The sequence below is a fragment of the Ursus arctos genome, unplaced genomic scaffold (genome assembly GCF_023065955.2).
Source record: "Ursus arctos isolate Adak ecotype North America unplaced genomic scaffold, UrsArc2.0 scaffold_3, whole genome shotgun sequence".
Lineage (NCBI taxonomy): Eukaryota > Metazoa > Chordata > Mammalia > Carnivora > Ursidae > Ursus > Ursus arctos.
Window position 1 is genome coordinate 89,781,566 of NW_026622985.1, and position 24,984 is coordinate 89,806,549.

At 40.8% G+C, this 24,984-nt stretch overlaps 1 protein-coding gene across 3 annotated transcripts in view; it reads left to right on the top strand.

Moving 5' to 3' along the window:
• Positions 1-24,984, top strand: part of AGK (acylglycerol kinase) — a 112,584-nt gene that overhangs the window by 53,788 nt on the left and 33,812 nt on the right. For all 3 annotated transcript variants that reach the window (XM_057304194.1, XM_026512335.4, XM_026512327.4), the window contains 6 exons: positions 1,632-1,671; positions 4,655-4,734; positions 10,462-10,537; positions 15,555-15,647; positions 17,342-17,374; positions 18,461-18,555. In XM_057304194.1, the coding sequence (XP_057160177.1) occupies positions 1,632-1,671; positions 4,655-4,734; positions 10,462-10,537; positions 15,555-15,647; positions 17,342-17,374; positions 18,461-18,555 (417 nt within the window). The remainder of the gene's footprint in view (positions 1-1,631; positions 1,672-4,654; positions 4,735-10,461; positions 10,538-15,554; positions 15,648-17,341; positions 17,375-18,460; positions 18,556-24,984) is intronic.

The window sequence follows — 24,984 nt, forward strand, 5'->3', positions numbered from 1 at the left end:
TATCTCACTTAGCATTATGCTCTCTAGCTCCATCCATGTCCTTGCAAATGGCAAGATTTCACTCTTTTTATGGCTGAGTAATATTCCATTGTGTGTATATACACCCTGCATCTTTATCCATTCATCGGTCGATGGACACTTGGGCTGCTTCCATAATCTGGCTCTTTGAGAAAATGCTGCTGTAAACATAGGGGTGTACATATCCCTTCGAATCACGTGTTTTTGTATTCTTGGGGTAAATACCCACAGACAGGCAGCGTTGCTCCTTCCCCTCACATGGTGCTTTCTTGCTAAAGCTGACTGCTTTTTGACATCTAGGGGTGGTTCTCCAGCCTGGCTGTGGAAGAAAAATCATTGAGTAGCCTTGGACAGCAGCTGTGGCAAAAAGCAAAAGGTTGTTTAATCTCTTAGTTCAGACTTCACTATCCAAATTAGGTTTTAAATAACTGTAAAAATGCAAAATTCAGGGTCTTCAATGTTAGAAGGAAGGTCTAGGAAGATATATTTTTTTTTAAAGAAAGAATTGAAGTAAAAGAACCCTTTTCTCTTTTTAAATCCTTCCTATAAATTGTTTATTGGCTTAGTGTTTTTAACTGTCATTAACCAGGTTGAAGTTACCATCTTAGCAATGCTAGCAACATGCATTAGAGTTGACTCTTACAACGAGAAGATTCTGGTGCCTGGTGGGCAATCAGCCATTTAAAGTGTTCTTATGTATAAATGGCATAAACACATTTGAGGAACCTTTATGTCACATAGATGAACATTTTTCTGATAGAAGGTTTTCACTTTTGCAAGACAAAGTTTCATCTCATGCCCAAATTTCCCACCTGTGCTGTAATAGAGTGTCTGACAGTGATATAAAAAATAAGAGAGAACCAAGAGCGAAAGCAACTGAACATCAGATTTATTTCTGGCAAATGACCTGAGTCACTTCCACTGGGTAAGAAAAATGCAGGATATGTGCATTAATCTTCTATTGCTGTGCTAACCAATTACTGCAAATTTCGTGATTTCACATGACGCACATCTGTTATTTTACAGTTCTGTGGGTTACAAGTCCAACACAGGTCTTATTGGCTAAAGTCAAGGTGTCGCCAAGGACTGCATTCCTTCTGGAGGCTCTAGAGGAGAAGCCATTTCCTTGCTTTTCCAGCTTCTAGAGGGTACCCGCATTCCTTGACTCGTGGCCTCCTCCCATGTTGAGCGCCAGCAACCTCGCGCCTTTCTGACCCTTTTTCTGCAGTCCCATTTGCGGCTGATCACAGCCAGGAATATTTTCTGTGCTTTTGAGGACCCTTGTGATGAGATTAGGCTCCCTTGCATAATCCAGGATTACCTTCCCATCTCCAGATCCTAAACTTAACCACATCTGTAAAATCCCCTTTGCCACCTAGGGTAACATATTTTCAGGTTCTAGGGATGAGGATATAGAAATACTTCACCCAGGATTTCGTTCAGAGAAAGTACTTTCCACATGTGCTCATGATGTGTCACAGGTCTTCAAGAAACTTTACTTGGGTGTTTTATAGGGAAGAGTTGTGCATATTTAAAGAAAAAGAAGTTTTATTTGTTTGGATCTTAACCTGCTTATTAAAGCTGATGTTCATTCTCTTTGTTTACTTTGATAGCGACAACCTGCTAAGGAGAGCAGCCTGTCAAGAAGCTCAGGTAATGTCATTTAATGCGCTAAAATTAAAACCTGCTTTATCTCCGTTGCGCAGAAAGCTCGGGCTGTTCCAGGGGACCGGCACGGTGCCTTGCATCGGTGCCGTGTGGATTTTTCCCCTGCCGTCAGGGGATGAGTCAGGCTGAGAGCCAGCTCTGAACAGAGCGGGAGGAAGTTAACCATCTGGCGAAGAGCGGTTCTAACGCCCACCCCTTTACACTTGTTTACTTCTGGATTAGTCCTAAGAACACATACACGGGCTGGTTGGAGCTCTGGGAATTTGTTCGTGTCTGTGGTTGTCCTTAAAGATCGGGCTAAGCCCTGAATCTTCCCTGATCCAAATAACCCCCAGGGATTTCTGTTCAGAACAGGTGTTACCCCTTAAAGTCAAATCTTCTTTGAAGCTGTTGGTTCATAGTTCTTAAGCCTGCCTGTTTAGCACGGCTGATCGTACCCCGTGTGCATTGTTCTCCCAGGCCCCTGATACTGCACTTAAATAATCATACATCTGGTGGTGGTATTGTTGAATCGTAAATCCTTTTGAGTTCAAGACCACATTTTCTTCTCTCCCCTCCAAGTTTGTACATTATGCCTTGCAGGTGAATTTCCGTGACTGAGTTGCCTTTTTGTTGTATGTCATTTAAACTTTTGATATCAGAAATACCAAAAAAGAAACCTGAAGTAAAAAATGACAAAGGTAGGATATAGTTAGTGGAAGGAGGTGCGCGGCAGACCTCATGTTTGTTACCGAGGTGTTGTCACGGATGACACTGACAGTAGATACTATTAACACATTCCTCTCTTTGGTGGTGACCTAACTGCTCGAAATCTGTGTTTTAAGAATTTGATTACTTTTTTCTCTCCTATGGCTCTGCTGTTTTGAAAATGAATGATTCCCACCCTGAGCTAATTTTCCATTAGCAACTGGAACAACTTGGGAGGAGAGCCTTTTCTTGGTCTCCCAAAGGAAAAGTGGTCACAGGGTCCTCTTTCTTGTTGAAGGAAAATGCCTCTCCCTCTGCGCTCAGTGCCTTCTTGTCCTTCCTCAGAGACTCTTCCTCTAGTTGCTGCTCACTGTCGTGTATTTACCTCTTCCCACGGCCGGAGTTCGCTCCTTCCCAGCACGCATGGAGCTCCTTCCCGCTGGCAAACGGAAACGAATTCACCCTTAGAGCCTACTCCAGTTACTTTTCTGGTTTATAGCTTCCCTTTACAGTTGACATTTTTGAAAGAATGATTTTTTTTAATCTCACATAAACTCAGTTTACTGTAGTCTTACATGAGCTCCTTAATTCGCTGTAAACCTGAGCCTGGAGTCAGATAGGTAAGAAACCAGAACAAAGAATAATCTGTAACTGTGGATCTGGAATCTGGTAGGCCAGAGAAACTGGCTAACTGAGTAATTTCTGGCCATATTCCAGAAAAACTGTGGATCGAGGAAGAACACATTACAATGCTTAGAGATTTGGCAGAAAAATATTAGGGTCGCACTCAGTGAAAGTGAAGACAAAGTAGAAATTATAACGCGCCAGAAACTTTTTACAGAGAAAGAGTATTTCTTTCTGAAGCATTCAGATTGGCTTTCTCATGGGCTGTCAGGGAGGTGGTGGTCACTTAATAAAAATCTTGGTATAACTCCTTTTTGTCCTGTTTCCTTTGTGCTTTCATATCTGAATTCTGCCTCCTTGGCCCAGACCTGCTCCCCACCATCAGAGACTCGACATTTTGACTCTGGTGTTTTCCTCCTTGTTTTTGTTGGCAGTCTTCTCCAGTGCAGGTGGAAGTAGCAGTAGCTCGCGTTAGTTCCTGTGTCGACCCTGCACATCTGGTTGGGTGTGCCTCTGAACTCTGCCTCCTCCTCCTTGACCTGCTGTTCAGAGCTGACCGAGTAGAAGTTGGGGTTGTGGAGTTAGATGTAAGCTCTAAGCTTGTAGTTTATTAACTGTGGGACTTTGACTTCATCTTTCTGAGTCTTGGTTTTCTAAACTATTAAAATGAGAACATTTAAGCTCTCCTAAGCTTCCGAGAGCTAAGAATAACGTGTAGGACCGTGGCAAGTGCTAGGTGCCTACTAAATATTAATTATATTTCTTTTTCTTGCCAATTGATGCTATTATTAGGATTATTTATTTCAGGTTTTTATTTAAAGTCCTAGTTAGTTGGGGCGCCTGGGTGGCTCAGTCGTTAAGCATCTGCCTTCGGCTCAGATCATGATCCCAGGGTCCTAGGATCGAGCCCCGCATCGGGCTCCCTGCTCAACGGGAAGCCTGCTTCTCCCTCTCCCACTCCCCCTGCTTGTGTTCCTTCTCTTGCTGTGTCTTTCTTAATCAAATAAATAAAATCTTTAAAAAAAAAAAATAAAGTCCTAGTTAGTTAACTAACATATATGGTAAAATTGGTTTCAGGAGTAGAATGTAGTGGTTCATCACTGACATACGATACCCGGTGCTCATCACACGCGCATCCCTTAATCCCCTAGTTGATCCTACCTCGTTGTCGAGTTATACAAGGTTGCAAGGAGGAGGAATAGACTATTAGGTTTATTTTTTATGTGTATGAAGATATGAAGATTAATTGGTAACACAAAGATTCTATATGAATAAGCTTTAGTAATAAATTGAAGGAGAAAAAAGATTATACTCTGAAGACTATGGACGGGTAGATTAAACTTCCTTTCTGATAGACTGTGGCCTTGCTGGTGATATGTTTATAATAAACCTAGCCACATCTTAGGAAAGTTACTTACCTCTAGTAGATTAAGCAAGGGTTTTTTAATTACAAAATTTAGCTGATTGTCATAAATAATGGTAGACTTGGTTGTTGTTTAGGGTATTTTTGTCAATATGAAATCATGAAAGAACATTTTTTCCCCCAGAGTAGATACCATGTCTCCTGGAAGTAAATTCCTTTGGAATGAAAGAATTTATGTAATCACTAACTGAATAAAAGGATATTTGCTTAAAACTTTCTTTTTTTCCTTTTTAGGTGTTTGGCAATCAACTCATTCCTCCCAATGCACAAGTGAAGAAGGCGACGGTTTTTCTCAATCCTGCGGCGTGCAGAGGGTAGTTCACTTTGTGATTTGTCACATACTCAGTTTTCCTGAGGGGGGCGGTGTCCCAGAATGTCAGGAAGCTAGTTGGACTGTGTGGAACTGGAAGAAGTAGGTTCCGTACTCATCTAGCAATGAGATTAATTTGTAATGGAGAAATAGCAGTTAATGAGCTGTAACTGGAAAGCTAACCGATGCTTGGCAAACTTGTCTAATTGAAGTTTAATAAAAATCCCAGAATTAGGGGCGCCTGGGTGGCTTAGTTGGTTGGGCAGCCAACTCTTGGTTTCGGCTCAGGTCACGATCTCAGAGTGCTGGGATTGAGCGCTTAGTGGGGAGTCGGCTTTAGGATGCTCACTCTCTCCCTCTGCTCCCCCCTAAAATAAATCTTTTTTAAAAATCCCAGAATTAATACTCTCAAGTAAGTCTTACCTGCTTGGGGACAGCTCCTGCTGTTATGATATAGATGCTTGGGACTTCTCTGTTCCAAGATGGTCCATGATGGCCAAGAACATTGTGGGCTTGTGAAGTCAGAAACATTCTTTCCAAAAGGAGTGAACCTTGAGCTAGGTCTTGGAGGTCAGCAGAGGGAGAACACTCAATCTTCCTGACTCAAGAAATAGCTGGGGGGTGGACAGGGCAGGAGTAACTTGCTTTGTTGCAGGCCAGGCTGTGACCTGGCCTAGCTGGCCTGGAAGAGTTGTGTGAGGGAATTCTGGGAATTCAGGTGTGAATAATAGTTGGGACTTTGGTTAACAATCACGTATTTCTGTTCATTTATTGTAACAAAGGTCCCACCCTGGTGCAGGATGTGGGGTGAAAGTGGGGGAGGCTGCATGTGTGTGTAATAGGCAAAGGTCCATGGAAATTCTCTGTGTTCTCATTTTTACTTGGAACTTAAAAACTTTAAAAAATGAAGTCTATAAATTTTAAGAAAGTACCACAAGCAAAAAAAAAAAAAAAAAAAAAAACGTTTCGGTGTCCATTGCAGTTCTCACTCAGTTGGAAAAGTGAATAAAAAAGACCTTGAGGGGCGCCTGGGTGGCACAGCGGTTAAGCATCTGCCTTCGGCTCAGGGCGTGATCCCGGCGTTGTGGGATCGAGCCCCACGTCAGGCTCCTCCGCTATGAGCCTGCTTCTTCCTCTCCCACTCCCCCTGCTTGTGTTCCCTCTCTCGCTGGCTGTCTCTATCTCTGTCTAATAAATAAATAAAATCTTAAAAAAAAAAAAAAAAAAAGACCTTGAAGGCTTTTAGAAGAAATCATTTAAAACTTAAAAACTATTTTTTAAAAATAGTAAGAATGAAAAAGTTGTGTGGGGAGGGGAGTAGTAATATCTTTTATTATCCCTAGTGACCAGAACAATTCTTTTTGTCTTTTTTGAGGATCGGAAAATTAATAAATATGTATTAGGTTGGATTCTGGGGTGCCTGGGTGACTCAGCCAGGTAAGCGTCTACCTTCAGCTCTGGTCATGATCTCAGGGTCCTGGGATCGAGTCCCATGTTGGGCTTCCTCCTTGGCAGGGAGCCTGCCTCTTCCTCTCCCTTTGCCACTGCCCCTGCTTGTGCGCGCGCTCTCGCGCTCTCTGTCTCTCTCTCCCTCTCTCTCGGTCAAATAAATAAAATCTTAAAAAAATATATGTATTAGGTTGGATTCTGTAAGATCTTAGTCAAATGACATCAAGATATTAACAACAACAAACAGTAGTTGGGACCAGCTTCTAACTGGTCTTGTGTAAGACGTAGGGGTTCTGAATTAAGTTTCCCTAGTAATTTGAGATAGTGAATGTGGCTTTATGGATGTAAGGACAAATCATACCTTTTTTTTTTTTTTTTTTTTTGGATAGAGCAAGAGCACAAGCAGGGAGGGGCAGAGGGGGAGAGGGAGGGAAAGAGAGAGAATCCTAAGCAGGTTCCCTACCCAGCATGGAGCCTGGTACCGGGCTTGATCTCACAACCCTAAGATCATGACCTGAGCTGAAATCGAGTCGGACGCTTAACCAGATGGGCCACCCAAACACACCACGCCTTATTTTAAATTCTGCAGTTTAAGATATTTACCTACAGATTGTCTAAACTGGCTCTGTGATTCTGCCTCATTGAATCCTATTGGACTGGCTTTGTTAGCCCCACCTCCCTCCCCCATAAACACCAATGTTAATGCCTGTTGATCGTTCTTGTTTAATACCAGTACTAAACAATACCAACAAATGAACAGGCTCTAACAACACAATCAAAATATCTAAGGTAACTAAACAGTGATGGCCTGTGACAGAAGCTAACAGAGAACTCTGGGCTCCAGAGTTTGAAGGACCAGACTTGTGCATTCTTCTGCGCTGTGGTATTATGGGAGTTACGTAGCTTAAATCCTCAGTGTACTCATCTGTAAAATGGGAGAAGGAATAGCTCATACCTTATAAAATTGCCATGTAGAACAGGTGCCTTTGCGATTTTGATGATGCCTGTTTGAGATTGAGATATGACACGTTCAGCATTTCCATTTCATGGGGAGCACTGGATGAAAGGAATATGAGCCGCTGTGACTATTATTGACGTGTTGGCTGGGTTCAAAACATTCTCTCCTTTGCTCCCCCCCTTCGCAAAAGTGCTTGTACTTCTCCCTCCGCCTACTTTAATGTAACTGCTCTAGGTCCTGTTCCTTTAGAGACCTAGTTAGTTAGGGACTTGCTATTTGTGATCAAAATACGTAACAGTTTGCTTAAGCTGTAATCTCTTATTTTAAGCTCCTACTTATAAGGGATAATTATATTAAAAAACAAACTTTTAGAACAGTTTTTGGTTCTGTTTATCTTTTTACATATAAATGTATTGGCATTTTGAAAGGTGGATCATTGTTTAAAAGTATATTTTTATCTTTAAAGGTGAGGCTAGGGAAAGTCTTCTAAAGTCATTGTCCCCGTTAGCAAGGTAAATCCCCGCGTGCTTCTAGGTATCGACCCCTCTGAAGCTCTCCAGCGTCTTTTTTTTTCCTAAAGCTTTTACTATTTAATTGCACTATTTTTGTCATCTGGGCTCTACTCTGACACATAATATATAATTCATCATGTAGCTATTTCATTATGTAGTACTGGTTTAAAACTACATAGGCGCTTTGAGAAATAAGATAACTGTGTTTAGCATTAATAATACATTAAGAAGTAATTATTTTTTTGTGTATATGAACCTGGAAATTACGGTAAGTATATAACTTTTGTATTTAGTTCGGGTGCTCTCTCACCTTTAATTACATAATAAGTAATGCAGTTCTTACTGGTAACACTTGTTTTTCTATCTTTTATATGAAACATTAAATTTTAGAGATTTTCCACAGCCCTGGCATCACATTAAAGATGTGAACAAAAGCCCAAGTGTTCAAATCATTGTTTCTTTAACTTGGAGGAGCTTACGGATTTGTTGTAAATGGTTAATACAGCTGGTTGAGGCTTGTCGGCAGAGTTTTGCTTCTCAGATAGAGCTGATCTTCCTCCAGCTGATCTTTTCTTGTCAATCCAGTAATGAAAACAACCCTGGAAGGAGAAGCGTTTGTATTATCGCTAGGTCAGCCCTTTGCTGTTGGGTTAAGTCCCAGAAGTGGTGAGCTGGAAAGGGGGAATGTCCATTGAGCCCTTCCTGTTCGTTCTAATAAGCATTCCGGTCAGGAGAAAGGGCAGGGGTTATTTGTGTAATTTGCTTACAACAAACTCAGGTAGGCCCTTGGTTTGAGACACTTTTTTTTTGAATGGTCCTTGTGAAAATTTGTCCAGTTTGTCCAATTTCTCCATTTCTATCTGAATTCATAAGAAATGTTAATGTTTCGGGGCCCCTGGGTAGCGCAGTCGTTAAGCGTCTGCCTTCGGCTCAGGGTGTGGTCCCGGCGTTCCGGGATCGAGTCCCACATCGGGCTCCTTGGCTGGGAGCCTGCTTCTTCCTCTCCTACTCCCCCTGCTTGTGTTCCCTCTCTCGCTGGCTGTCTTTCTGTCACATTAATAAATAAAATCTTAAAAAAAAAATTTAATGTTTCTGTCTGCCCTTTGGTGGTTATTTCTTTCTTTTTTTTTAAGATTTTATTTATTTATTCGACAGAGATAGAGACAGCCAGCGAGAGAGGGAACACAAGCAGGGGGAGTGGGAGAGGAAGAAGCAGGCTCCCAGCAGAGGAGCCCGATGTGGGACTCGATCCCGGAACGCCGGGATCACGCCCCGAGCCAAAGGCAGACGCTTTTAATGACTGCGCTACCCAGGCGCCCCTTTGGTGGTTATTTCTTTTTAAAGAATGTTGAATTTGCTTCGTGCAGGACTATACATGCTCCTCATTAGTTACCTTAGCATCTCTTTCTACAATAAGATACTCTTAAAGTCAAAACATGCATCACTGGTTTAAAAAAAAAAATCTTTGAAAGAGGACTGAGTAAATGTGGATGTGAAAGTTACATGTTCGCTGTTGTTTCAAAAGTTCTAGTTTTTTTGTTTCTGTTTTTTTTTTTTCTGATGCGATAGTTGAAAATATTTGGGTGAAAAACTGATTGGTATGTTCAGCTTTGAGACCACGGCATTGGGGACTTCTTGCAACTTTTGCATCCCTTGATTCCTGGGCTGTGTTTCTGACTCCTGACCTGAATTGGACAAGAATCACTGTCAGAATGACGTGTACGATGCTTTTAAAACACACGTGTGTGTGCGTGCTCTCTCTCCCTCTTTAAAGGGCTCTTTAACTGCTTCTGTTCTCTCAAGACTTCTCAATCCTGACGTTTCCTTTCCCACAGAATTGACATGTGTGCATCTGGGGCAGGTTCATTTATTCACGCATTAGTGCATTAATTCATCAGATACTTATTAAGTATCTTCTAAGTGTGCCAGACATAATCTTAGTGGTCGGGGGACTCAAGGATTATCATATTTGGTATCTGTCTTTGCAAGGCTTCCAGTCTCATCCCAAAGACCGTCTTGCAAACCACTGATTGTCATGCCCTATGAAAATTCCTACCAGAGGCATATGCAAAGTGATGGGGACACAAAGAGAAGGAAGTGACTGTGCCTGGGAGTTCAGACAAGCTGCCGATTATCCTAAAGTTGCACTAGATAATTTCAGACTTTCCCTTTCTTAGAAATTCTGCCTTCATGGAAAAGAACTTTGCTCCTTCTCCAGGGATTTCACTATAGGTTTGAAACTCAAGAAATGGAAATATCTCTAGTATATGAAATTGTTAAAAATGACGTATTTCTCCGTCAAAGGTTGTATCCACGGAGTTAGAATTAATCAATATTCTGTGGGGTTCAATTGATTCCCTCGGGCCACATGCAAAATGTTCAATACACTCTCCCTCCTCTACCACTGGAATATAAAGTTCCGTGAGGACTTACTACGTCCTGCTTAAGTTGCAGCTGGTTCTGTCTGCTTTGGTGAACAATATGTGTCTAGCACATAGTAGGTGCTCAGTAAGTACTTGCTGAATGAATGAAACCTTGTGTCCTGAGCGGGGCCATATGCGGTGTACATTCTTCCTCTAGAGGAGCTAGACCATGCACCGCAAGCATCCCAGATGGCCCCAGAGTGGTAGCGTCTCCATTTCTGTCCGTAGAACCTGATGACTTATCGTCCGACTTCCTGTACGTGCACAAATGAAGGGAACCCGTGTTTCTCAGGCTGTTGCTTGTTCTACTCTGGCGAGGATGGCTGGGCTTTCTATTCTTCTTCTTGAGAACTTGGGTCAACATTTTTGTATTTTTTCTTTGTCTACAGCAAAGCAAGGACTCTGTTTGAAAAAAATGCTGCCCCAATTTTACACTTATCTGGTATGGATGTGACTGTCGTTAAGGTAAGAACACTCCAGAGTGTTGATTTTTTTTCTTTCATATTCTTTTTTTTTTAATAATAATTTTTTATTATGTTAGTCACCGTGCAGTGTTGATTTTATCCGAGCTACCGCTCCTTATAACTTATCCTCTTCTCTTGACTTTGTAGCAGAAATCACTTAGCACGTAAGAAGCTGGCAGCAGAGAAATCAACGTTGTGTCTTTGTTCTGATCATTAATAAAGGTGGTTTTGTTTTCTTTAAAGCATTGTCGGCTTTTCATTTTCAGAATAAGATTAGATGGAGGCATGAACTTGATTCCTTTCATCTGAAAGCTAGGATGTGGAATTATTGTCTCTTGGAAGATGAAAGTAGTTATAGCTGTAAGAATTCTTTCCCTGAAGATAAAAAAAAATTCCACTTCGAGTAGTTAGTTTCTTGGTTGCTCCATAGACAGGTAAACATTTGAGGAATTTTCAATGGTAAAGCTTTAGAATTTGTGATATTTAGCCAAGAAGGAAAGGGGACGAAAGTAGAAGAAATTGTGCTAGATAGAAGACCCCCCCCAAGACTCCATTTGTTGACTTTTAAGTGATATGTATGTTGTGTGTACTCAGGTTTGTGCATTTGGTGAAAATCACTCTGTCGTCATGTTTGTCAGTCCGTGGTTTATTTTTAATATTACACACTTTCATGAAATCAGAGATGAAAAGGTAATTTAGTCCTGTTTACCATGAACTCATGTTGAACTCTTGTGTCCCACTGGTCTGCGACGTGGTCTTCCAGTTGTCTGTCTCCAGGGATGGGAGAAAGGGGAAGAGAACTAACATTGATGGGGTGTTTGTAATGCATGTTACAGACTCCACATGTGAGATCCCAGAACGGTTACGTAAAAGCTCTTCCTTGAATGTTCGCCTGAACTCAAACCATCTGGGTCTGGAGCTGTCTTTGAGGGGAAACTGTTTTGTATATTAAATGTCTTTAATTGTTCTAGAAGCAGTCAAGTTCTGTTCTCGAATTAATTTTGGTAAGGCGACATTTCCAAGGAGTTTGTTCCTTTCATCTAGGTTTCAAGTTAATTGGTATCGAGTTCTAATTTCCTCTTTTTAACTTGTAAGTTTCTGTAACATTTGTAATACCTCATTTTAGTTCTTCATATTGTTTATTTGTGTCCTCTTATTTTTCTGTCCATAGTCTTGTGAGAGGTATGTTAATTAATCCTTGCCACAAAATCATTTTTTGCTTGTTGATCCTTTCGTTTATATTTGTTTCATGAACTTCTCTGTTTTTACTGTTCCCTCCATTCTACTTACTTTGAATTTTTTCTGCTGTTCTGACGTTTTAACTTGGATGCTTATTTATTTTTTTACCCTTTTCCTATTTATTGAAAGCTATGAATTTCCCTCCATTGCTTCAGCTGCATCTGTGTTGATGTATAATATCTTCATTATCATTCATTTAAACATATTTTCTAATTCCCATCATGATTTTTGTTTACCTATGAGTTATTTAGACATGCTTTTAAATTTCCCAATATAAAGTTTTTCTAGTTATCTTTTGTTAATGACTTCTTATTTAATTGCTTTACGGTCAACAAATGTAGTCTATACAATTCCTGCATTTGAAAGTTTCTTGAGTCTTGTTTTAATGGCCTATGTGTGTTTCGTTTTCCTTATTTTGGACCATGTTCTGCAGATGTCCAGTAAGCCAAATCTGTTCGTTGTGTGGTTCTAGTCTTCTGTGTCCTTACTGAACTTTTTTTCTCCTGCTTTAACTATGAATCATTGAGAGGGGGGTTTTAGAACTCTCTCACTCTTATTGGGGATTTTTCTATTTCTCTCTGTAGTTCTGTTCATTTTTCTTTTTATATTTTGAGATGATGTCAGTAGATGCTCTCAGGTTTCAAATGGCTTCATTTTTCTCGCGTTTGCCCCTGTCCTAGAGCGATTCTCTTCAGCACCAGTACTGCCTCGGCCACAGTCTGTCTTATCTAGTGTTCTCAGTGACTCTGCTAGCTTACTTTGGTTGGGTTTTGCTTGGTGTAATATTTTTATCCCTTTACTCTCAGCCTTTTTGTATCCTTACATTTTAGATGCCTTATTGGTAAAGTGTGAAAACAGGGTATTTAAGAGATCCAGTCTTTTTTTGGTCTTTTTATTGGGTCACTGAATCCATTAACATTTATTGTAATTATGGCTCTATTTATTTCTGTGCGAGTTATCTGCTGCTGCGTAACAAACTACCTTGACAGCCGCTCCTCTGCTTCAGATTCTGTTGGTCCGCAGTCCGTTCAGAGCTGCCCTTGTGCTGGTCACACCTGGGCTCCTCGGTGGCATGGCTGAGGAGGGATGGCCTGCCTCACACATCTGTAGGTCGGGTCTGCTGTGGTCTGGCTCACATGGTCTCCAGCAGGCATCTTCATGTGGTAGCTGGGTTCTCTGATGCAAATTATACACATCATGTCATTTTACCCCTAAATACTTTAGTATGCACTTTTTTTTTTAAATGAGGCTATTTTTCTATGTAACTGCAGTGTCCTTATCATACCCAGCAAAAGTAACAGTTCTCTAATATCGTGTTGTGCTACCTGTTGTCTTGATTCACTTTTCTTTATTTAATATCATTATGCCACTTTTTTTTTTTTATCCTTCCTTTGTTGCTGCACTTGGAATTTTCTTCTTAACACCAGAGCCTCAAATAGGTTATCCTTATAAATGTAATCTGTTAAATTATGGTCTGTTAAATCTGTTGAAATATTTTTGAATTTTGGTTCTTTCATTTGTGTACTTACATTTATTCTTTTTTTTTTTTTTTTTTTGGCTAGTATTCATTGCCTGCCTACTGTGAGCTAAGCCCTGTTCTAGGTATTGGGGATAGAGTCTAAACAAAATAAACTTTCCATGTCTGCCCCCAAAGAGCTTCCATTCGAAGTGGGAAAGGGAGAGAGGCAGATAAAGAAACAGATACAGAAACATGGTTTGTCAGATGGTGATGAGTGTCATGAAGAAAAGTCAAGTAAGGGGACCAGGAGTAATGGGGTGTTCGTTTAGTTCAGAAGGTCAAGGAAGACCGGGTTGAGGAGCTGACTGCTCAGCAGAGACCTGAGGCAAATGAGTGAGTCCTGCAGATGTAGGAGGGAAGGAATCCGGGCTGAGGATGTTGCATGTTCAGGACTCTGAAGCAGGAGTAGACGTGGCATGTTTGAGGAATAGTACGGAGGCCAATGTCTTTTGTAAAAGATTGTCATTTACACACTCAGTAAGTTGCCTTTCACCTCTGTTGTTGATAGCACTGTACAGAAAAAGGCTCGTGGCACCTGGGTGGCCCAGTCTGTTAAGCATCCGACGCTTGATTTCAGCTCAGGTTTTGATCTCAGGGTTGTGAGTTCAAGCCCCGAGTTGGGTTCCACTGTGGAGCCTACTTTTAAAAAAAAAAAAAAAAGGCTTGAGGAAAGCCCTAAAGTAATATCACCAGGAATCTGTCTGCAACTTGATGTCATTCCACTGAGCTTCTCACTTGGAGCACAGACCTTCAGTTGGTAACTAACTAAGCTACTTGTATTCTAGCTCATTATTTCCACATTTCTCCATCTTGTCTCCATGGATGTCATCAAATGGCTTATTACCAGGTGCCTTGCTGAAGAGCAGATACAATGTCTGTCTGGTTTCCCGTATCTACTGATCTAGTAATGTCAGAGAGGTTGAGGAAAATCTGGAATGCCTCGTCCTTAGCAAACCCATACCGATTCCCAATGATCGCCTATTTCAGGGTACTCACAAACCGTTCTTTTTTTTTTTTTTTAAAGATTTTATTTATTTATTTGACAGAGAGAGAGACAGCCAGCGAGAGGGGGAACACAAGCAGGGGGAGTGGGAGAGGAAGAAGCAGGCTCATAGCGGAGGAGCCTGATGTGGGGCTCGATCCCAGAACGTCGGGATCACGCCCTGAGCTGAAGGCAGACGCTTAACCGCTGTGCCACCCAGGCGCCCCTACAAACCGTTCTTTTAATCAGGATTGACATATCTTTTTACAAAATTTACTGTTTGCGAATGTGTAACTATAAAGCCAGCCATTTCATTTTTAGACTAAAAGTGGGATAATTCTTCATAAAATTCATGGTGGTAGTTTTGGGCCTTCCTTTGTCCTCTGTGGTAACCGTGGTCAGGTGCTTTAGCCCATCCGAAGCTCAGATCTTTAGTTTTCGCCTGTTAGTGTGTCTAGTAAGTGTCATAGCAGGGGATGTGTCCTGTGTTAGTATGAGCTGCATTCTGCGTTCTAGAATCTGATGTTTGGTTTTAGAGGCAGTGGCTTAGATGATTCAGTGAAGTCTGCATATGTATCTGAGAGGACGTACTCTCAATAAAAATGGTGAGGTTTAGGTACTGTTCTGTCACTACTCTGAGTCACAGCTATACTCTATTGTGTAATCGTAGCAAAACCCAGTCTTTCGTTTAAGTACAGTACCGACCCCGGACAGTTACCTTGCTGGTTGCTTTATATACTGCTTTACAACAGTGCTCTGGGGAGGCTGTTGTTACCCCAACCCCAACACACATACTTTCATTGGTAAGGCAATTAAGGTCCTGAGAGTTTAAGGCCACTCAGCTGAAAAGTAGCAGAGTTGGGGTTTAATCTGGGTCTCTTGGGCTCCCAAATCTGTGCTCTTTTCATTACATCTGTGTCTCTCTATTTGCATATACAGTTGACTTCCTGCTTTCAGTTGAAAGGTGCCGGGTAAAAGGTATAATAGAATTTGCACCAGCCTGGAAATGAATCCTTTGACCAGCTAACTGTGTAACCGGAGACAAATCACTGGGTTTGGGTTTTATTTTTAAAGGAAGGTTAAAGATGGCATCTGAGGTCCCTTTCATGATTATGCATGATTGCTTTGGTAGCTGTTGAGTTTTTCATGTCTATCAATTATGTAGAATTCGAGGAAAGACTCTGTGTCGAACTTTAAAGAAAATGTCCCATATCTGTAAATCTTTGATTTTATGGCCCTAGGATGGTAAATTTACCAAAGACTTCTTTTGTGTTTTAGACCGATTATGAGGGCCAAGCCAAGAAACTCCTGGAACTGATGGAAAACACAGACGTGATCATCGTTGCGGGAGGAGATGGGACATTGCAGGAGGTATGGTTGTTTTTCTGTTCGAAACCATTTTGAAGGTGAGGAAAATGGAAATCAGATCTTAGAGCAATGGCATATTGTGGTTATAATGTAAGGAAATTCTTTCTTCGTAATTTATTTTTTTTAGGATTCTTACTCTCAAACAGGTGTGCCATTACGTTTTTGTCATGTCCTTTTATTCTGTTGTTTTGTATAAACTTTATATATACTCTGCATATAGAAGGATTTTTGTTTTGTCAAATTTAAGTTGGATAAAATGGAATAAATGAGAAGAAACGGTGGTGGGTGTGGTAAGCTTTTTGTATTTTGGAGACTGTTGGAGTAGCCCTGTGTGTTTAGGGAGTTAGGGAATCAGTTTTAATTATGAGGGATGGTTCTTACAAAATAAACTTAGATCCTCTTTTGAAAAAATGGTTCTGTTCTCACATCATTTCCATCGCATGGAATGTTCTCACGTAATAGTACAGTTAGAGGCAGGGGTCTACAGATTCAGGTGTATGGATCTGCCTTTGTTTTAAGATTTCGTGTCCTGAATGCTTACTCTGGTCCAATAAGGACAGTAAGTACGTTGCTCTAGAAGTGCTCTTCCTTTCGAGGGCAGTGGACTGGAACTTTCCTCACGTACTGGAAACCCCCGATGAGCCCCGTGCAGGTGTCCCTCCTACTGCTCAGTCCTCCCATCCTGTGGGCCATAATTCACAGCGGGGCCTCATTTCTGAGGGCTCCTTGCCCCCATTTGGTGGTTTCCTCAGGGTCAAGGGATCCGGAGCTAACAGCAGACAGAGCAGTGTCCTATGTTTGACTTAGTAATTATGTGAGCCTTAGTAAGCTTCTTTTAGAAAGGCTGTGCTAATGATCCTGTAATTGTTTTTATGGCTTTTTAATGAAGTGTGAAGAACACTGATAGCATGCCAACAAAGAATGAAGTAGACCTCATGACGGCCCCATTTAATCCTGAAATTCAGTGCGGCAGGAGGTGAAGGGAGAAGATTGGCATCCGTCTTTACTTTACAAAATGTTTTTAAGAAATAGACCAAATCGTGTATTTGGTATAATATCAGTCCTATACAAATATGCAGTGAATTAAAAAAAAAAGGATTGGAGGGAAATATGCCAAAACACGAGCAACTGATTGATGGTGGTTATGCAGCATGATGGGATGCTGAGAAAGCATTTCCTTCTTCAGGTATTTTTCACCACTTCTACAAGGCATGGGAATTGTATTTTAAAAATTAAAAAAAAATCATGTACAAAATCAAATTAAAACTATCTCTTGAAACAGGGGAAAATGTTCCCCTTGTCTTCATATTCCTGGATGATCTTTATTGAGCACAGACTTCTCCGCGTGTAGCAAAGTGTCATCTTTGTCCCTGTGCGTGTACGTGCAGTGCAGCCCGGGCTCCTCTCTGACCGCCGTGCGCCTCACGTTTGTATCCGTTTTATAGAACGCAGAACGATTTTGCTAATATAATTTTGCTTAGCCTTTATTGGACTATTGATCTTAGGTCAAGAATCAAATCTAATTTTGCTCTGACCCCTCTGCAGAACACTGAATGTTTTAAGAGCCAGTACATCTCTTGACATAGTTTCTAAGAAGAGCACAGACACGAGTTTGTGATCCATGAAAATTGAATCCAATTCTTGTTTGATAAGGGAACTACAGGTTGTTTATAATAATTTCTTTTTAACGTTTGTAGGTTATTACTGGAGTTCTTCGAAGAGCAGATGAGGTGAGCTTTCAAGAGCGATTGCATTTTAGCTTCTACGTTTCTGTGCTTTTTATCTCCTTCTACCTTTGTTCGCCATTTTAGATTTTAAGCTGGGCACAAATTGTTTTTCTTTGGGTTTAAGCAAATAAAATACTGCTGCCTATGTCCTAGAACACTTGGATGAATCGTGGTGGATTCCTGTTTTAGTATTCCAGAGCACCCGAGAGCTTTTACCAGAAAAGCCATTGTTTGAAATATAAATTTTTCCCATGGAAATTTCTCTTCACAGAATTCCTTCATAAATAAATGATGGTATATTCATATACTAGAAGCCATGTAGCAGTAAGAATGAATGAATTAGATCTATAAATATCTATAAATATTTATAGATTTATAGTTACACACACACACATATAAATATCTATAAAATGATTAAATCTAAAAAACACTGAATACTAAAGGCAGGTTGCCAAAGTATGTTACGCATTTCTACAGAGTTTTGCAATTCAGAAAGCAATACTACATAACTATTAATGGATGTGTAAATACGTCCTAAAAGAATAATAACGTGGTGGGGAAAGGCATCACAGCATCGGCAGGATAGTGGTTTCTTCTGGGGAAGGGAGAGAGAGAGAGGGAGGAAGGACTGCTACTTGAATTTGATTGTTCTCTTTGCCTTCTTTACACTAGGGATAGTTTATAAAGCGCAATCAATAGTTACTGTGTACAAATGTTAGATGTTTCTAGTTAAATTTTATCTATAACTTTTTAAAATAGTGAGACAACATAATGCAGTCTCTGTCACAATAGCACATTTATCTAATATCTTTAAGACCCTTCTTTTCATAACCAGGTTTCTTCCAACCAGTTGCCATTAATGAGTACCCAGATATTTCTTCCAAATTCACAGAGTCCTGTTGTTTTTGAGGCCTGCCTCATTCTAGAAACCACGGACTTGGCATCATCTGTTTGTTGGCCTGGGGAAGGGAGAGGTGTGCTGGTGCACTGAGGGTCACTTACTTGTCATAGTGGACACATCTGTGTCTCTCTGTTCAGCCTGATTCTCTGACCATAATGATAAAAACTTTCCTCTTCTTTTTTCCTTAGGCTTCCTTCAGTAAAATTCCCATTGGATTTATCCCACTGGGACAGACCAGTAGTTTGAGTCCTACCCTCTTTGCCGAAAGTGGAAACAAAGTCCAGTAGGTTGTCAATGTGGGGTGGTAGCATTTGTGGGTGAGTGAGCCTGCGCATGGACAGTTCACGTGTGGGTGATATGAATTGTTTGTTTTTAGTTTGGATAGCAGGGAACTACAAATCACTAAGAGGAGGACCTAGACCAAAGTACAACCGTTCAGTTCATTGGGAGTTTCCCTGTCGGGTTCTGGGACCCTGGTGATCTGATGTCAAGTGCCCAGGTCATGTGTAGAGATGAGTGCATGCATCCCCGATCCAAACTTCTTGGTGCCTTTCTGTTGGAAGATTCTCTAGTGAATCTCTAGATTTGCATCGATCATTTGTTTGCTTTAAAAATACGTGATGGCAAATAGCAGGTCCCTTGTGAAAACTGAACGGGTAGCCTTGGCTTCATTATCTTGATAATATAAGTATCTAGAACAGCTAAGTAATAGTGCCGTCCTTTGGGAAATGCCGACAGTGGAAGGCGGTATGGATGAAGCAGTCGGGAAAGCTCTGTGGCCCTGGCGTCTCAGTCAAATTGCTGTGAGTCTGACTGTCTTGTGGAGGCAGGCAGATTGTTGTTACCATTCTTTGCTCTGAAAGCCTTAAGCAGACAGAGCTGTAGTCTTTCAAGAAGATAGGAATCTTGAATTTGAGTCCTGGCTTTGACGGTGATAAATAGTATAATGGAGCAAATCGTTTGCAGGCTCTCATTGTCAGCTGCCTGATCTTTCAGGTAAGCTTTGTGACACAGGTGCGGGAGGTCAATAAAGAAATAGTCATTGGATGTATTAATTAAAACCTTCTCACAACATTTCTGGTTATATAACCTAGAATCATCATAATAATACTCAGGTGATTTTCTGTTTTTTTGTTTTTTTTTTCTTGCTTTGGGATTTTGATTAGGTTGGTTTTTGTGGATTAATTTTTGCTGTTAGAATTTTAGGAGTCTTTTTATATTTTTTAGCAATTCTCTGTCTATATATATCATAAAAACCTTGGTCCACGTGTCATACACAGGGCCTAACTATAGACCTGTATCTCAGGCCTTCGTCAAAACGTCTCCCGCTTCAAGCCTTAATCTAATGAGGCTGTTCAGCTCTTCACCAGTCCTCCTGAAGCCTCATGTGCCATTTCAGTTTGCCAGACTTTTTATTCTTAGCTTAGAATTTCTGAGGGGCGATGGATATAACAAATAATGAATTATTCAAGCATTTTTGCTTATCTGAGATAAATTCTATCTGGTTTGGGTCTTGGTTACCTAAGAGAGTTAGTCTTTAGCTTTATGTCAGTATAGAATATTTGAACCACTTTGCCAACATCCCCAAATATGTCAGTGATCCACAGGGAGACCATGTTCCTTGGAGAACGCCTTGCCTAGCGCAAAGCCGGGTTACAGGCAGTGTGGACACCCTCAACGTCTTAGTGTCTTGAAGGTCTTCGTTTTTAGTTAGTTTTCCCTGGGTTAAACTAATGTTGTTGCTGCTTCTATTTATAATTTAAAGATTTATAAAACTTAATTTATAAGCATGCCCCAGGGCTCTGAGGTAATTAAGTAAATCTGCCCTGGGTTCCGAATGTTGCGACCTCTCAACATGGCAGATGCCTCAGGCCGTTTGAAAGAACGAGGCTTTGCTTTTTGCACTGCTGTCAAGATTTGTTGTAGCATAATTACTACAGGAGGAAAAGGAATCTTGCATTTGGAATGTTGCAGGTAAATAATTCTAAAAAGTAGCTCTTTGCCGCTATAGTGCTGCTTTAGCTAGAACTTTCAGTTACTGCTGGAGAATGATCAATTTGCGGTTGTATTTTAGCTGCGTGCTGCCAGATAATTTTGGGAAAAAATTCATATTAAAGCTTTTCCAGTTGCAGCACTTTTTTTTTTTTAAGGTCAGTCTCTCAAAAGCATTTCCTAAGCCTCTCAATGTGCTTAGTACTGCTCAGAGTAAGTACAGAGCTTTTGCGTCTTTTCTAATAGCTTCCTTCAGAATTAATGTATTCCTATCAGGTTCATCTAAACTTGTGATCATGCCTCTTGCTTGCTCCTAAATTGAATCTCATTTTCTAAAATGCTGCCTACTTCCCGGATAGCATCTGTATTGGGGGGAAAAATGGAATGAAGACGTGTTGATAGAGAAATATGGGAAAGTAACATAGGCTGTTTCTTAACTTTGGTTTCACTCACCGGGGAGCCCAGAATGTGATCTAAGTGTTTGAGTTCATGTGTGTATTTTGGGGATCTTAGAGGGTCCTGAATTGTACCTAACTTTGCTAGAAGTGCCGATTCAGGTGGGTGTGATGGCTGACTTAGAGGTTTACATTTGAAGCCCGCTCACACTGCTAGCTGTGGGACCCCATAGCTGTTCCTTTGGTCCGGCCGCAGCAGCCTCACCAGGCGAGAGAGCACACCGTGGGAGGGAGACCTGCAGTTGAACGTCGTTTTGCCACAAGCTTGCTCTGTCATCTTGAGAAGTTTATGGAATCTCTCTGAGTATCAGGTTCTTTACCTCCTTTATCAAATGCCCAACGGCAGTACTTACTTCAGAAGATCGTTAGCAAGTTAAAATAAGGACTAGTTAGGTAAACAGGTAATTATGCTTGGTAGCTATTGGATCTGCTGAAGACTTTATGCATATTTATTGATAATTTGGGCTGGAAAACAGTAAATAACAAATAGGGTGGCTGTGTAGTTACTGAGACCAATTCTGTAATTAAAACAATCTAAGCAAATTGAAACGCTCTCTTCTCCTGCTGTTTCACTTAAGGCAGAACGTTTTTAAAGGAAAAGGCATTTTATAGATATTCCAGTCAGTTACTATGGAAAGGTGACTTTTTCTACCAAATCGACATTACTCACCAGAACTGTACAGAGCATAATAGATTATGAGAAGCCATATTAGAAGAGAAACTATACTTTTTTGAATGGAGATTATAGTAATTTCTAAGCGACTCTTTTTTTTTTTTTTTTTTTAGTTCTATCCATTTATTTAACAGAGAGAACACAAGCAGGGGGGAGCAGCAGGCAGAGGGAGAGGGAAAAGCAGGCTCCCCGGCAGAACAGGGAGCCCAGTGCCGTGCTTGATCCCAGGACCCTGGGACCATGGCCCGAGCCGAAGGCAGATGCTCAACCGACTTGAGCCACCCGGGTGTCCCTAAGTGACTCCTTTCTTACAGTTGCACTTAATGCTAGACACAATAAACCTTTTACTTTCTGTAATTACTATATTTTTCTAAAATATAACAACAATAAAGGCAATATGGTACTAACATTGCTAAACCTTTACAAAAAACACGAAATTCTTAGGGATAAATCTAACAAAATATGTGTAAGATTTATATGCTAAGAACTACAAAACACTGAAGAGAGAAATCTAGAAAACAATGAAATGGAGAGATATCTGTGTTCATGGACTTTAAGAATCAATATTTAGATATCTGTTATCTCCAGATTGATTTCTAAATTCGACACGATCTCAATCAGAATTTCAGAAGACCTTTTATAGATACTGACCTGTAGATTCTAAAATGTATATGGAAAAGTGAACTAGAATACCCAGAATAACTTTGAAAAAGAATAACAAAGTTTGAGGACTTACCCTATCTGATTCTAAAGCTACAGTAATCAAGACAGTGTGGCGTTCGCAGAGAAGAAATGAATAGGTCAGTAGAGGAGAATGTCCAGAATGAGGCCCACACATATCTGGACGCTGGATTTGCTTTCGACAGAGGGGTCAGGGCAATTCCATGGAGAAAGGTCAGTGTTTGAACAGTCGCTGCTGCGACAGTTAGCTAAGCACATGCAAGAAAGTGAACCGTAACCTGTACCTTGTAGTATACGTGAAAATTAACATGCAGTCCGTCATAAACTTAGATGCACAACCTAAGACTGTAAAGCTTCTAGAGGAAAGTCTTTGCGACTTTGGGTTAGGCAATTTTTTTTTTTTTAAAGATTTTATTCACTTATTTGACAGACACAGAGAGAGTGAGTGAGAAAGCAAGAGCACAAGCAGGGGTAACAGCAGAGGGAGAAGGAGAAGCAGGCTCTCTGCTGAGCAGGAGCCGGACGTGGGCCTCCATCCCAGGACCCTGGGATCATGACCTGAGCTGAAGGCAGATGCTTAAACTGACTGAGCCACCCAAGTGCCCCAAGGCAATGATTTTTTAGGACACAAAAAGCAGAAACCATAAAAACAACAAAGATAATTTTGGCTTCAGCAAAATTTGAAACATTTGTTCTTTGAAAAGCATTTTTTTTTTTTTAAGATTTTTAAATTTATTTGAGAGAGAGCGAGCACACGCAGGAGAGAATGCAAGCAGAGGGAGAGGGAGAAGCCCACTCCCCGCTGAGCAGGGAGCCCAATGACAGGGGGCTCGATCCCAGGGTCCTGGGACCATGACCTGAGCCGAAGGCAGACGTTTAACAGACTGAGCCACCCAGATGCCCCTGAAAAGCATTGTTAAGGAAATGAAAAGACAAGCTGCGGACTGGGAAACAATATTTGCAAGGCACATATCTGGTAAAGGACCAATATCCGGAGTATACTAGTAACTCTCACAACGCAATAATAAGAAAACAAACAGCCAGATAATAGAAGGGCAAAATATTTGAACAGACCTTTCACCCAAGACCTAGTTGGCAAATAAGCCTGTGAAAAAATATTCATCATTAGTCGTTAGGGAAGTTGAAATTAAATCCACTATGTGATGTGTCTATTAGAGTGGCTTAAACAAACCAGACAGAGACCCTATGTCATCAAGTGCTGACAACTACACGAAGCAACTGAAACTGTCATATTGCTGATGGAAATGCAAAATGGTGCAGCCAGTGTGGGGAAAAGAGTTTGGCAGTTTCTTTTAAAATTAAACATATGAGCAGCAATCATTCTGCTAGGTATGTACCCAAAACAAATGAAGACCTACGTCCGTACAAAAACCTATACATGAATGTTTATAGTGGCTTCATTTGTAACTGCTGAAAACTGGGAATGGTGCCAACGTTCATCAGCTGGTGAATGGATAAACTGTGGTATGTCCACACATGGAATACAACTCTGCAATAAAAAGAAGAAATCTTTAAATCCTTTCAGCAGCATGAATGAATCTCATACTCACGCTAGGAGTTTGAAAAAGCTAAACTGCAAAGGCTTCATACTTTTTGTTTCAATTGATATGACATTCTGGAAAACAGAAAGGAGAAGTTGCCAGGAGCTGATGGTGGAGCGAGTGGGTTGGCCGCAAAGAGCCATAAAGGAACTTTCTGAGATATTATAAATGTTCTATATTTTGGTCATGGTGTTGGTTACATGACTGAAGGCATTTGTCAAAAAGTGTAGGACAGTATACCTAAAAGGATGAAATTTGCTATGTAATATCTCACTCCATTTAACGTTAAACAAGTTTAGATATTAAAGTAATTCTTTCGGGGCGCCTGGGTGGCACAGCGGTTAAGCGTCTGCCTTCAGCTCAGGGCGTGATCCCGGTGTGATGGGATCGAGCCCCACATCAGGCTCCTCTGCTGGGAGCCTGCTTCTTCCTCTCCCACTCCCCCTGCTTGTGTTCCCTCTCTCGCTGGCTGTCTCTATCTCTGTCAAATAAATAAAATCTTTAAAAAAAAAAAAATTAATTCTTTCAAACAGATGATTCTGCTTGTTTGAGTGTTAGGGAGGAGCTGCTAATTGCTCAGTTTGGTTGACATTGACAGGGACCTTCCTTGGCCACTCTTTCTCATTGTTCATTCCAATTATCTACTGACCCTTGTACTCCACCCTTGAAGTTCATTCATTTGAGACAATTTGAGTATCAGTAAGGCTAATAACTATAATGCATTGAAACATATCAAATATATTTAAAACTATGAGTTCATAATGATACTGAGAAATAAAGGTGAAAAACTCATTGGTTCTTTTTAGAGGATACTGGGATATCAGCTTATTTTGAAAATTGGTGAAGTCGAAAAATCAAGCATTTATCCCGATTTTCTCGTGTGACCTCTATTTTACAGTACCTAAATCACTGATGAGGGAAACTTTCTCTTTGTGGGCCAGATGATAAATGAGAGGGAATAATAGGATTGAAAGATCACCATTTTTGCAACTCTGTTAACTAATAAATCTAGCTATTAATTATCAATGGTTGCTACTATCACACACACACACACACACACACACAGGCAAACAGATTTTATGTACTTACTGATAGACATACAGACCACTACCCCTGGAGTATTTTTGCCAAACACCAAGCTGAATCAGATGGAGTTTTTAGGAAATGCAGGGAATGGGGACACATGTTAATACCAGGGGAATGCAATCAGTAAAACCCAGACCCTCAGCAACACAGTAAGACAACCCATTTCCTTAACAAGTAGGGAAAAGAAAAGGAGAGGGAGGGGCGCCTGGGTGGCACAGCGGTTAAGCGTCTGCCTTCGGCTCAGGGCGTGATCCCGGCGTTAT